Below are 14,645 nucleotides of genomic sequence, written 5' to 3'. Positions count from 1 at the left end.
GTTACAAAAATCCTACCGAGTGGAGAGCAACCCTCTCACTCGGGGGCTTAGCTGCAGTCCAAGCGCTCGCCTAAGTTACAAAATTCCTACCGAGTGGAGAGCAACCCTCTCACTCGGAGGCTTAGCGGCAGTACAAGCACTCGCCTAAGTTATGAAAATCCTACCGAGTGAAGAGCGAACCTCTCACTCGGAGGCTTAGCTGCAGCCCAGTGCTAGCCTAAGTTATCAAAATCCTACCGAGTGAAGAGTAAACCTCTCACTCGGGGGCTTAGCTGCAGCCCAGTGCTCGCCTAAGTTACAGAAATCCTACCGAGTGGTAAGCCGGGCTTCCACTCGGAGGCTTAGCCGCAGTCCAGTGCTCGCCTAAGTGGACTAAAGAATAAGTCGATTGCAGTAAAGGCGCCTTGCTTTGAACCTGCAAAAGACATTTCGAGCCAAAGGCAATCATATTCAAGCACCAAATTCAAGTTTGAATCGATATCTAAAGGAACCGAAAGTGCTCAGGCGTTAAGCCTGTTAAGGTTTATTGGTTACAATTCCACTCGGCATACCGAGGCAAATTTAAAGCGTCGAGCCAGAAGAAGTTTTTTACCCCTCCTGTGGAGGGCTGGAAGGTGCAACGAACTCATCAAGGTCAATTCCGTCGGCGATCCGAGTGGCAACCGCAAGGAAAGTTTCCATAAAGGACCTGAAGTCGTGTTTCTTGGTGTTGGCCACCCGAAGGGCCGCCAGCTTCTCTTCTCGCGCGTCTTTACAGTGGACTCGGGCCAGACACAGAGCAACATCTGCACCACACCGAGCCGAGGACTTCTTCCATTCCTGCACTCGACCAGGGATCGTGTTCAAGCGGGCCATCAGCGACTCAAGGTCATTCTGAAGTGTCTCCTCAGGCCAGAGCGTCGAGTCGATGCGAGATGTGGCGGCCTTCAGCCTTGCGAGATAGTCCACGACAGCTGTAACACGAGACTCCAGTCGGAAAACATCCATGGCAACTTCGTCGTTCACCGGAGAATTGACGGGGTCGAGGTTTGGCTCCAGCCGGCTAGTTTCTTCTTCAAAGTTTTGACAAAATTCTGCAAGGGTGATCACTAAGTCAAGGGGATGGTCGAATGGAAAAACCACAATTGGAAATGTTTGCCGAGCATAGAGGTTTACCTTCAAGCATAAGAAACAGCTTCTTGGCAAGACCACTCAGGAAGGCCTCCAGATCGTTTTTCTTCCCAGTCAACTTACTGACTTGGTCGGTCAGGGCAGCTTTATCAGTTTTTAGTCGACTGACCTCCTTGTTGGCGATCCCAAGAGCAGCTTTCAGATTGGTATTGTCTTGTTCAAGCTTGGTGACTGAAGCTAACTTCTCGTCAGCAAGCTTGATCTTCTCAGCTAGTTCGAGGTCTTTCTTCACCTTACCTGCAAGTTACAGCAAGATCAGATTTTGAAACAAGCAAGGGGAAAAGCAGTCGTCAGGGTCTCACCAAACATACCTTCGGTCTCCTCCTTTGCCTTCGTCAGCTTCTCCTGAACCAGCTTCAAGCTCAGCTCGAGTTGAGTGTGCTTGTTTTCCAGCTCAGAGTAGCGAGCCACAAGATCACAGGAGTTCTGCAAAGAACCAATCGACTAAATGTCAAATATAATTCACTTCCGAGTGAAAAAGGAAAAAACACACGTTTCTAAGACTACAGCCGAATACAAGCATTCGACCGTAGTCTCGGGGACTACACCCAGTGGGTGCACTCAGCGTGCCCCCACTAATCCTGTTGAAGATAAAGTCGACCAGTCGACCTCAAAAAAAAAGAAGAGAGATGTATTCTTTAAGACTGTGATCAACTGCAAGCAGTCGACCACAGTCTCGGGGACTACACCCAGTGGGTGCACTCAGCGTGCCCCCACCGGTTTGTGAAATCCAGTCGACATAGTCGACTGACAGAAAAATTGACATCATAAAGCCTAAAGCCGACTGCCAGCAGTCGACCTTAGCCTTGGGGACTACACCCAGCGGGTGCACTCAGCGTGCCCCCGCTAACACGGAGTTTAATCGACACACCCAGTGGGTGACTACTATAAATTCCGGAAAGGAAAAGTTTTTGGTAGCATATCCAACAGAACAAATGGTGGTCGACTGACCTGAACATTTCTTTGGAGGGCAGAACTGGCGTCATAAGCTGCCTGGCTCGCATCCCGGATGGTCTTCAACTGCTCCATCATGATTCCCGCCTGGCGTATTGCCTCCTTCGTCGCGCCAGCTTGGTCCTCTGGGACGTGGTGCGTCGTGAAGAGGGAGGGCTGCTGAGCACTCGTCAATGGATCTGCGAAGGACACCGTGTGTCGAGTGGTGTTCCCTTCCTCCGCAATCAGAATCTCAGGCGCCGTCACATCCTGGGGCACCTTGCTGGCAGACGCTTTCCTACTCCTTCTACGTTTCAGCGGTTCCTCATCCTCATCATCATCAGGGAGATTGATAACAGCGGTGGGTGGAGCAACGGAGAAGAATCAAGATCAGAGGTCGCGAGTCAGTCGACTAAAAACGGCGTTAAGAATATAGTACCTGGTTTTGAAGTTGCCGCGTCCTCCATCTCATGGTCATCAGCCCGGGCTGAGGTCTCAGAAGTAGCAGCACTGCAACTCCAAAGAATCAGTCGACTAACTTCAGCGTCAACCAGAGACAAAGTTCGCATAAAATAAGAGGACTTAAGCAGCACGATTACCCTGATATGGTGGGGATGGACACCTTCATCTTCGGCAGGAGCTTGATCGGCTTCGACGAGGCCGCCCTGGGCTGCTTCGGCGCCTTTTCAGTCGGCACTGGAGAGGTGGTCCGAGGGCGTTTGGTCGACTGAGCGGCGGTCGCAACCCCCTTACCACGTTCGGTCAAAGGGTCGTGGACAAGCTTCGACCGCCTTTCCGAGCGCGGTGGTACGACCTCCTCCTCCTCTTCCTCCTCGTCTTCAACGTCATCTTCATCACCGTCATCATCATCATCGTCATCATCATCCTCTGCAACGTCCGAGTCCCATTCCTCATCTTCCTGGCTCTCGCCCCCACTCGCCTCACCCTCCTCAGTCGGAGCTTGTGCCCCATTGGGCCTCGAGTACAGCTCGGTGAGGGCCTAGCAGATATCAAGACAAGGATCAATCGACCAGTCAACGGGATAAACAGAAATGAATGTGACAAGAACACAGTGGAGAGCAGAGCAAACGTACCTTGTTTGGATCGCTGTTGTGGTCGAGTGGAGGAATCCTTCTGGCTCCGCGTGGGTTATCCTTGTTTCCGGTAACGGCTACCATCCATCTTTCCAGAGTGACATCGTCGACTGCTTCTGGATGGACTCGAGTCTCGTCTTCAGTCCCACAGTACAACCACATGCAGTGGCTCCGGAACTGAAGGGGCTGGATGCGACGCCTAAGGAAGACCTCCAGGAGATCCATGCCCGTCACTCCCTCCCGAACCAACTGCACCACGCGCTCCATTAACATCTTCACGTCAGCTTTCTCCTCCGGAATCAACTTCAGAGAGGAGGGCTTGTTCACTCGGTCCATGGTAAACTGAGGAAGTCCACTCGACTGCCCCGGCGTCGACTGGTCCTGGCAGTAGAACCAAGTCGACTGCCAGCCTCTGACTGACTCGGGAAAGGTCATGGGCGGGAAGGTGCTCTTATTCCTCACCTGGATGCCCAGACCCCCACACATTTGGACGACTCGGGTCCTTTCATCGCCTGGGCTCGCCTTCTTCACGGTCTGAGAGCGACACGTGAATATATGCTTGAACAAACCCCAGTGCGGTCGACATCCCAGGAAACCCTCACACATAGACACGAACGCGGCAAGATAGGCGATAGAATTTGGGGTAAAGTGGTGGAGCTGCGCTCCAAAGAAGTTCAAGAAGCCACGGAAGAAAATACTCGGCGGCAAAGAAAATCCACGATCAACATGAGTGGCCAAGAGCACGCACTCACCCTCTTCTGGCTGGGGCTGCCACTCCTTCCCCGGAAGCCTCGCAGCTCCATGAGGGATCAAGCCCTTGTTGGCCATATCGAGGAGATCTTTTTCTGTGATGGTCGACTGGATCCAGTCCCCTTGGACCCAGCCCTTCGGCAGGCGGGATCTGGACGAAGACCCGCCGCGGCTGGTAGATCTCCCCTTCGCCTTCTCCGACGCCGACGCCTTCTTCGCACGTTCCAGCGCCGCCGTCTTCTCCTTGGCCATGGTTGCCGGCGAGATGCGCGGGGGGAAGTTGTGCGGGGGCGAGAGCGAGCGCACTGGACGGGGACGAAGGGAGCAGAGAAAGAGAGAAAGCTGAGGCACAGTACAAAAATCCTCGCCGGGCGCATTTATAAGGTCCCTTCCGAGTGGATGACAGGTGGGCCCGGTCGATCTAATCATATCCAGGAACAGTTATGCAGACGGGATACGTGGCAAAGAAAGCGGCGCGGAGATCGAGGCGTCTATGTCCCATCCCATCCGAACGCCGTGGTCCGCTCCGCTTCGCGCGCGTCCCCAAATTTCGCATCCCGCAGAATCCGCGAACGGCAGATCGGTCTGTCAGACGCGGGGTTTCCCGCGATCCGTCGCTCGGAGATCGTCGAAGCCCGAAAGATCACTCGACGAAAGAAGAGAACGGATCGAGTCGACTGAAGACAAGTTGCTCACTATCGACGAAGAGATTCTTTGGTCCAGAACAACGCACGACCAGTGTGCAAAGGTTAATCGGAAACAACATCAACTCCTTCCTCACTCGAAGCCTCAATCCATTCGGGGGCTAATGATGGGGTCATGTACCTAGGGCAGGGTCATGAACCTGGTCTAAGTGCCTTGCCCAAGGACACCCTTAGAAGAGGTCGCCTTCCAGTCGACCAACGAGGGACTCACTCGACTGACTTGAAGGACTCGACCATGAAGACTCACTCGACCACCAGGAGGTCAAGAGGCACTCTGCACTGCAACGGCCTGTAATTAAGTAGGCTTTATGATAGTAAAGACACTTTATGTGGGGCGTTACCAGTAACGCCCCAGACTTAACTCACCTTAAACCCTCTCCTACGTGGGCTGGCTGGGGTCCTGGCGCACTCTATATAAGCCGCCCCCCTCCACAGGTAGAAGGGTTCGGCATCTTGTAACTCACATACTCATAATCCACTCGACCGCCTCCGGGCTCCGAGACGTAGGGCTATTACTTCTTCCGAGAAGGGCCTGAACTCGTACATCCCTTGTGTTTACAACCTCTCCATAGCTAGGACCTTGCCTCTCCATACCTACCCCCCACTCTACTGTCAGGCTTAGAACCACGACATCCAAGACCTTGAGATTAAAAACATTGCTCTTCTCAGCAAGTGGGTTTACAAACTACTCACTGAGAATGGAGTATGGCAGGAAATCATTCGCAACAAGTATGTGGGATCCAATGCCATTTCTCAAGTTCATTGGAAACCTGGGGATTCACATTTCTGGAGTGGTGTGATGAAGGCCAAGGAATTATTTTTCCAATTTGGGACCTTCTCAGTTAGGGATGGTTCTCAGGTTCGATTCTGGGAAGATACCTGGCTAGGGAATAACCCACTAATGGTGCAATATCCGAGCTTGTATAGGATTGTTAGACATAAATTCGTCACAATCAAACAAGTTTTAGAACAAGAAAATCCTGATATTTCTTTTCGTAGGGACCTTTTTGGCCCTCGCCTGGCAGCATGAAATGAATTACTCACTCGCCTGGAGGACATTCAACTGTCAGGTGAGCCGGACATTTTTCGATGGAACTTGCATCAGAATGGCAAATTTTCAGTCAAATCCATGTATGGTGCAATGGTTCATTGTGATGTTCCAGTTGATAACAGGAAATTGTGGAAGCTCAAAATCCCTCTAAGAGTGAAGATTTTCCTCTGGTTTCTTAATAGAGGAGTCATCCTAACTAGAGACAATCTGGCACGACGAAACTGGCATGGTTCCAAGACATGTATCTTTTGCCAACATGACGAGTCTATTAAACACTTATTTTTTGAGTGCAAGTTCGCTCGGGCAGTTTGGGCCATAGTTCAAGTAGCTTCGAATCTATACCCACCACATAGTGCACGGAACATGTTCGGCAACTGGTTGCGGGGTATTGATAAATAATTTTCTGCACATATTCTTGTGGGAGCGGCAGCCTTATGCTGGGCACTGTGGCTTTCCAGGAATGATGTGATTTTTAATAACAAATGTGTCTCATCTCCTATGCAGGTTATTCATGTGTGTACACGATGGCTCTGTACTTGGTCTATCCTGCAGAGGCCGGAGGACAGAGACCTTTTTATGATGGCGTCTACACGGCTGGAGCGTACGACCAGGGAGGTTTTCTACCCCCATGGATGGCGGTGTGGCCTACGGATAGGATCGGCCACTCCTTAGGCTGGACATGTTTTTTTGATTGGCGATGTATCGAATTATTTTTTGCTTTTAGGGTACTCTGGACTTTTTTGGCTGTGTGCATCTAGCTATGCAGAGGCTGGGCTTTCTTTCGATGCGATTGTATCACCTCGATATATCTATTCAATGAAATGTCCTTTATCGAAGAAAATACAACAAGTATTGGGGTGATCACGAGAGCTTCTACATTCTGATCTTTGTGGCTGTTGCCCTTGATCCAAGGTACAAGTTGTCAGATTACACAAGGTTTGCTGGTTGCTTTACTCTAATCTCAGAACCACTTCAAGAAATGGTGGCTCAACACATCCAATCAGTGACCAGGAATAACAATTCCCTCACCATCGATGATTCCACAGCATAATTCTAGGTGAGTACTACTTCCCCTGATAAGTACACGAATGACTTGCAAGTTGGAAAATGTGATTGTAATCTAATGCTATATTATTTGTTAATCTTACGTTTGTAGAGCTTGCAGCTTCAGGAAATCTCGCTGACTTGTTGTCTTGGTGATGGAGAGATGGAGTTGGAGTGATGGAGTAGTTGTGTTGTTTGATTGAAAACCATTGTGGCATTGTTCTATTTTGGTCTATGCTTCCATGTTGTAACATGTATCTGTCAGTCAACTGCAACGAAGTTAAGCTATCTGTGTTCCATTGTTGCTACTAAGAACTCTTAAGCTAGTACATTATTTTGTATGGCTGCTCATAACCTGATGCATACAGCTTTTTTTAGGAATAGACTGATGGGGATACTCTCCCTGGTCCCCGCCTCCCTCACTACTGCAACTCCCATGTTTCCCAGATGCTGGAAACTCAGCAAAAGCAGATTCCAACTCGGCAGAGCGTTTGCCGAGTTCAGATCTCGACTAAGGGTACTCGGCCTAAACTCTTCAAAAAAGGCCATTTTGCCGAGCGCCAACTGACGGCATCGGGTGCTCGGCAAACACATTGCCAGAGACCTAAGTGGGGTAATCTGCAGAAAAAAAGCACTTGACGGGTCGGACAGAGATGACGCAAGCTACGTGGCACAAAGCTTTAACTCGCAAAGACAAACGCACCCATGGACGCCACGTGGCCACGCCGGTACGCCGTGCGCCCAGTATTTGTTGAGATGCACTGACTATAAACTATGTTTGCGCCGGAAATTGCAAACTGCACACATCAGCTGCCGTCTTCGCCCAATGGCGCAAACTTAACCGAGTTGGGACCCAAAGGGACTCAGCATAGTTGATATAAGCCGAGTTTGTTTTGTTTGCCGGGTGCACTTTACCTGGCACTAAGCAATGGCCGGCCTATGCTGAGATTGTTCCGTTGCCAAGAACCGTACTCGTCTTACGTTGTCTTTGCCGAGCTCCCGTGCTTCGACACTTGGCATAGTTTGAGAAACTCGGCAACGACCAATTTTTCGGTAGTGCCTCCCCGTGATTCCTCACAAATTAAATAAGTTAGTGCATCATATGGCCTGGTGATGCGTGCATTGTATGGGTGCATGTTGTATGACAGAGGGGTTTCTTCCTGTATATGGGTACCTGGAATAACCGAGCGGGTCTACAGAGATTCTGTCAGTAGGTCTTTGACGCATTAGGGTACTTTTTGATTTTTGGGAACCCAAATTTTTGGAAGACGGAACCAAAAGGAACCCATGACACGAGTGTTTTTGGTTCACATCCTGGCTACCACGCGGCTGCTCGAGGAGGATTTTGGGATGGGTGGAATAGAAGGAGCTCAGACTGGCTGGTATCTCACTTCATTGAGAAAGAGAACTGGACTGGACAATCCAGTACCATCCTCACAAGAAAAGGTAATGCAGAGGAGCAAAGGCAACCTGTTTGCTTGTTGCTGCGGCATATGACTGGGGGGCCTGCTACTACTTGCAAGAATCCAGCTCGAAATGATTGATTACATTGCCACATTTGCTATTCATCGGGCAACTGAAGAAGTTTTTTGGATCGGTTAGGTATGGAAGTGGGCAGCGCAGCGCAGCAATGAGCTCGAGCCGGGGATGACATGGTCGGCCGTGATGTCATCGGTGAGGGCTCCGGCGTGGCTCGCCATGACGTCACAGACAGAGGGGAGGACGAGCGCAAGCAGGTTTGGGTCTCAGCTGGAGGGGAGAGAAGACCTTGACTGGTTCAGGTTTTGGGGAGCTCGCGTTTGGGGTTTGGGCTGGAGGTAGAGGATGAACCAGAGGCGTCTAATGGCTCGAGAAATCGACTGAAAGCAAACAAAAATTCAAGCACCTGATACATTGTAGATATCTGAAGGTTTCATCGAGGAAAGATGCACAACCCGCCTCTTCCTCGATAAACCCTTCAGAAATCCACAATATAATCAAATATTGTAAGCACGGCGGCCTATGCTCTTGACCGTGATAAGAGCGTGTTTGGTTCATGTGCTAGGAACTAGAGTGTGTTCATTTCAGAAGGGGCTGGGAGGAGCGCTGACTGATCGGCAGCTCATTTTATTGAAGAAGAGAACTGGACTAGATTCTCTTTGCGTCGGCCTCTATTCCTCACAAGAAAAGGTAAGTAAGGAGGAGCAAAGGCAGCTTCTTTGCTTGTTTCTTTTCTTTTGGCAAAGAAGGGTTTGATTCTTCCTGTTTGATTTCCTTCTCCTTTATCCTATTGACTGGCAAAAAATATAACTGACCAAGATTCTTGGGCTATTTCTCACAAGCAACGGTGATAAAGGGTGCTGCTACTGCCGGCTTCATAGTTTAGTTTAGTTTCTTTTCTTTTGGTAAAGATAAAGAAGAGTTTGATTTCCTTTTTCTTTTTCCTCTGACACCTTTTCAATCTATAATGCCGCAAGTTACCTAAAAAATGTGACAAAACTAGCTGCGCAATTGTGAACGGTAAAGATAAAAAGGAAGCAAACGTAAGGTGAATGAGGGCATTAACTCTGGCTAAGGAGAATTTTATTTACTTGTTTGCTCACCATAAACGTCACATCTGAGATTACATTAGCATTTCCTGACTACCAACAAAAGAAACCAGATTAGCTAAAATTGCAACTGCCTGAGCCTAGCTAATAGTATATCGCAGTACTGCAACACAAAAAAGAATTTAAAAAGCGACTTCAAACAATTTAGCTGACAAGGTTGAAACTTTCTTGAAATTAACAAGGATGGCAGATCAATCAGCTACAAATGCATTGCAAGTATTTTGTCCACAATTCAGCCAAAGCAGCGACGCCTTCACAAAAACAGGAAGACCAAGGTATTTTACTGGACTACTCACATCACAATATCTATCACATGGATATACTGAGCTTAAATCTTTTAATGCATTGGTTACTGATGACGATGACTGATCGGTCAGTAACTAATGCTGGATTGACCTGAGTAAATTGGTCAAGCAAGACACTTCAATACTTACTATTAACTCTGGCTGAAGCGTTGTGCAAACAAGATAACAACAGGGCATGGGTTAAGACTTAAAAATGACCTGAAGCAATGTCCAAACAGGATGCATTATTGCTCGTGGCTTGAGAAAACCACATGTCTCCAGGCACCACTTGGTTTCGCCATGGTCCATGACATCCTTGACGGTGTGGCCAATGGAGATCAGAAACGGACCTGCAAGGCTTCATCCTTGGGCTGGCTGAGTTGGAGACACATCAATAATCTCATGATCGCGTCAGAATGCTGCCAGGGAGGAAGCTCATTCTGCTGGTGCTTTGCGTCTTTGTTATACTAACCAATTGATCAACCCATACAGAAATTGGCCAGCATGAACAATGTCAGCGCGATGGTATCATCAGGAATAATTTGGAGGGAAAATCAACGGACTTAGACCAGTATGCAAGGAAGAGGAGGGCCTAGCCAATGGTCCCTATGGAGTAAACTCACCATACAGTGTCGAAATGCCCTATATTCCTTTTCTAGTATCCGCTAATATATAAACACAGAACTTCTGAAACATGCATGCATGACGAAAGCATTGCTGCCATTACTGGTCGAAACGCTTGCTATGCAGCAGCAAATGGCACCAGGCAGGCAAGTGTATTCCAAAATTCATTAGCCAAAATCAGATTTAAAAAATCAACAGAAACACACGCACAAAATGGACATAAGAAGGAATCCAACGTCAAATCTCCCAAACTAATACAGCATGGAACCTAATCAAACGGAAACAGAGAGAAGATGAACACACACACACACACGCGCACGCACACACACACACACACATGACAGTAAGCCAAGCTTGCTTGCTTCGAAAGCATAAAGCAAATGTACCACAAATGCTAATTAACCCAAGCAAGTCTGTATCTTCATCAAGCCAGTTAGCTAATTGTGTCCAACAATAAGATAACATAGGGAAGTTAGCAATTAACGATCAATCCTATGATTCCACTTCCTAGTTGACCATGCATGCAACATAGACCAATGATCTTCACATGAACAGTGAGGTACAGAAAAGTGATGAACCCACATTGAAGAAGCCAATTCCTGCATCTGGCAACCAGAATACAAATCTAGGTACCTGTGGAGCAATCAGCGTCATCAATCAATCACATTTTTTTATGATTCAAACAGTAAACATTAGCTTCACCACAAGGAGATTGCACCAAAAACACCAAAGTTCAGTCATCTCGACATTGTTAAAAAAAAAACAGCAACGGAAACAGAGATTATCAGCAGGTAATTTGTGGTGGAGTGGCACACTTTCAACGATCTAGGTTACCAATTCAATTGGAATATTCTTTGTTATCATGGACATATGAGGAGCTCATGTGGAGTAGAAAAGCAGAAGCATCCGGTTAGCTAATAGGCATATCTTTCAGAAATATACGAGCTCGTTAGTCACCAACTACTTGAATGTAATCAAATTCATCCAATAAACTCTTCAAGCAAGGGGTCTTATTAATTAAAACTTCCTTCGGTACCTAATAGATGGCATCTTTTTACACTGCAACCAAGCTCGGAGCACTCCTTCAAGCATATCATGTCACTAAAAATAAAAGTGGGTAATTCGTGACGAAAGCAGTTTCAATGATAAATCTAGTCTTATAATTTTGCTCATGTATTCAGTATAAAGTCTCTTATGGTGACCCAATTGAAGAAATTAGACCGCACACAACACATGGCTACAGCTTACAACAAAATTTCATTGTTCAACTTTCAGGTTTCAACTGTAAGATACGTATCTTGAGGAAGAACCGCACTGCAGCTATGCACTAGCACTATAATTATACCATTCTTGCATATGTCAATAGGCAGGCAACAATGAAATTTAGTTCAGTTACTATTCAAAGAATTTGCAAACCTTGGCTACAGAAGCAGACCTTGTGACATAAACTAAAGTTGTTGGCTTAACACGAAAGGATGTGAAAGGCATTCCAACAGAACCAATTATCAAAAGTAACTTGGTTTTGTTGTACCAGCAGTGCAAAGGCATGCTATTACCTGTAGCATAGACGGTTTCAAATGGACAATAACGATCCCACTTGTTGGTGTCTAAAAGTTTCTCGCACCGAAATGGCTCAAGCTTGACCATGAAGACGCTCCTACCGGTCCACAGGAACACCAAATAATTGTCCTCGGCATACCCTTGTATGGTCAAGAAATCATGTGAATCCATAGAGAGAAGCTTGTCCAGTTCAACAGTTCTTCCCATCTCCCATGATGCAACGCCATCGAAACCGGTCTTCCTCTTCCATAATTGGACGGTGAAGCCTGACACAGAGAGCAAGCCCAGCCCACCACCACCCTCTGCCTGCATGACAGTGAAATGCTTGTGACTAACCCCGCTTTCTGCATCACGCGACTTATCCGGTGGCAGCGGCATCACGGCTAGGCTCTCCGTCTTCAAATCGAACTCAAGGAGATTGGACAAAGTGGTATCAATGATCATCCAGTAAAGGGAATCCCCAACTAGCACAGCGGGCTCCCACCAAACCCTGGTGTCACTGTCAGGGGAGTCCCCGGATGGAGTTGGTGTTGAGATTAGAGAACCCCACGCCCCAGTCTCTGACGAGTAGACACAGGCGAGCAACTTTTTTTCATAATCTGACACGACGACCAAGACGACCTGGAAGTGAACCTCGCCGGCACCGGCAGCAGAGCGGAGCACCGCCCCGTTGGACTTGTCCGGATCGAACCCCGGGGGATAGGCTAGGCGGTGCTGGTGGCCGGCGACGGGGTCCCACACCAGGAGCTGGGGCCAGTCCAAGATTAATACGAGGCCATGGCGGCACCCCAGTACATGGAGGTTGGAGTCAAGCTGCAAGGAGAGGCGCCCGGGCGGAACGCGATTGGGGGCCTTCAGAGTAGGCTCGAAGCGCATAGGTTCGAAGGGGATCTCGTCAAAAACTCCGTGGAAGTAGCCGAGGAGGGGAGGGTTTCGGCGGTGGTGGATGCGGAAGCGGCGGGCGAAGGCTGGGTCGGAGGTGAGGCTGCGCCAGCGCTTGCATACGAGGGATGCGCGCGGGGGGGAGGACGGGAGCGGCGGGAGGCGGAGGAGGATCTCGGTGAGTAGGTTCTCGTCGTCGAGCGGCGGCGCCGCCGCCATGTCGCTCATGCGGGAGGGGGGAATGGGTGAAGCAGCTGCCACACTGACGCTGTGGTTGAAGTGCGGGTGACCTAGGCGACACAGCCAGTCCAAGTGAGATGAGATTGAAGTCAAGCCCATTGGAAGAAAGAAGGCCCACGAACACACCTACTACTTATTTGCTTTCTTTTTCTCAAAAAATATTTCCTATCACACCCAAAGCACACAAGCATTCGCTTTCTTTTTCACACACAAAAAAAGGAGAGAACACATTCTCTTTCAGCAAAAAATATCCGTACCATCAATATGCTGCACAAGATGCCCTAAATCGGATTCCAAGTGCCTGCTCTCCAGTGGAGTATTTAGCAAATGCGGCAAGGATTTTTCGTTTCTGAAGAAAACACCCTCATTTTCTATCTACTCCCTCCATAAATAGATCACCACTTTAATGGCATAAACGGTCTTATATTAGTTTACAAAGAGAGTAACATTTTGCTTCAATTTTCAGAGTTCAAAATTAGTATTGTAGCTTAATAGGTTGGCACAATGGCACCTGACTTATCAGTGCCTGGATCTATTACTGCAGCGTGTTTCAGCTTTCACTATGCTAGTTATAAGTTTGTACTGTGTTACGCATAACTGAAGAGAGTAATAGAAGCTCTTGAGCAATTTTGGAGCTTTCTATTTATCAAAATCGGTCTTCCTCTTTCATAATTGCCGTTTGTAGGGATGGGAATGGATACCCATTACCCGCGTACCCTGCGGATAAAAACCCTGTTAGAGCAAGGGTATGGGTCAAATACTCATGGGTACATAAATAGGAAGATTTTCATACACATTGGGTATAGTGGGTACGGGTATGGTTTTGTATAACCCATACTCATGTACCCTCGTATATTTTGACAAATAGGCCTTATATATTATTTATTCAGATATTAAACATATTATATGTACATAAATCCCACAGCCCTAAAAAGACCTCATCATGCATTCATGTTAGGCCGCTCCACCACAATAGCTAGCCCACGAACGAGTATGCATTGTTGTCATGATGTGTTGTTGTTTATAAATTATTATTATTATTAGTTGTTGTTCATGGCTATGTAATGCTCAAATTGATGTGTTGCAAAACTGGATAATTTTACCCACGGGTAACCCTGATGGGTGATGGGTATGGGAAAAAATTGTACCCATCAACAGGTATGGGTATGGGTGATGGGTATGGTTTGGGATGACAGGTAAGGGTATGGGGTGGCTCCACCCATACTCAAACCCTGTGGGTGCCATCCCTAGTCGTTTGGAATCCGAAGGCCGCACATGACAATTTTTTAAGAGTGAATATGAACAAACGGGAGAAAACATTTGTTCCCTCTATGTCATGGGACTGACCAGGTTGTCCCCGTTTGGAATCAATATCGGTCTTCCTCTTTCATAATTGGACGATGAAGCCTGGCATAGAGAGTAAACCAATCCCGCCACCCTTTGCAAGCATGGTATCATGGATAGGCTCTCCGTCTTCGAATCAAACTCAAGGATAGTTTATGGTACTATGTCAAATACCCTTGATTTTGATTTGGAGAGGGAGAGCCTGCACCCCGCGGTTGATACTCTGATCTTGAGATGAGATTACCCCACATCCTCGTCCCTGACGAGTAAACGCGGGAGGGTACTCGTCCATCTTATATCTCATCCTCGTTTGCCACTACCAAGATAATCTAGAAGTGGGCTTTTTCGGCAACAGAACGGACCCCCTCCCCCCATGG

At 48.0% G+C, this 14,645-nt stretch overlaps 1 protein-coding gene across 1 annotated transcript; it reads right to left on the bottom strand.

Moving 5' to 3' along the window:
- Positions 1–10,586: 10,586 nt before the first annotated feature.
- On the bottom strand, positions 10,587–12,911 carry LOC119323982 (putative F-box protein At3g16210). The gene is made up of 2 exons (XM_037597696.1): positions 11,799–12,911; positions 10,587–10,875 (listed from the first exon to the last, which is right to left on the bottom strand). The coding sequence occupies exons 1-2, from the start codon at positions 12,901–12,903 to the stop codon at positions 10,868–10,870; spliced, it is 1,113 nt and encodes a 370-aa protein (XP_037453593.1). The 5' UTR covers positions 12,904–12,911; the 3' UTR covers positions 10,587–10,867.
- Positions 12,912–14,645: the final 1,734 nt, after the last annotated feature.

Source organism: Triticum dicoccoides, chromosome 6B, assembly GCF_002162155.2.
Source record: "Triticum dicoccoides isolate Atlit2015 ecotype Zavitan chromosome 6B, WEW_v2.0, whole genome shotgun sequence".
Lineage (NCBI taxonomy): Eukaryota > Viridiplantae > Streptophyta > Magnoliopsida > Poales > Poaceae > Triticum > Triticum dicoccoides.
The sequence above is the reverse complement of the archived record's forward strand: the minus strand, read 5'-3'. Positions and strand labels throughout refer to the sequence as shown.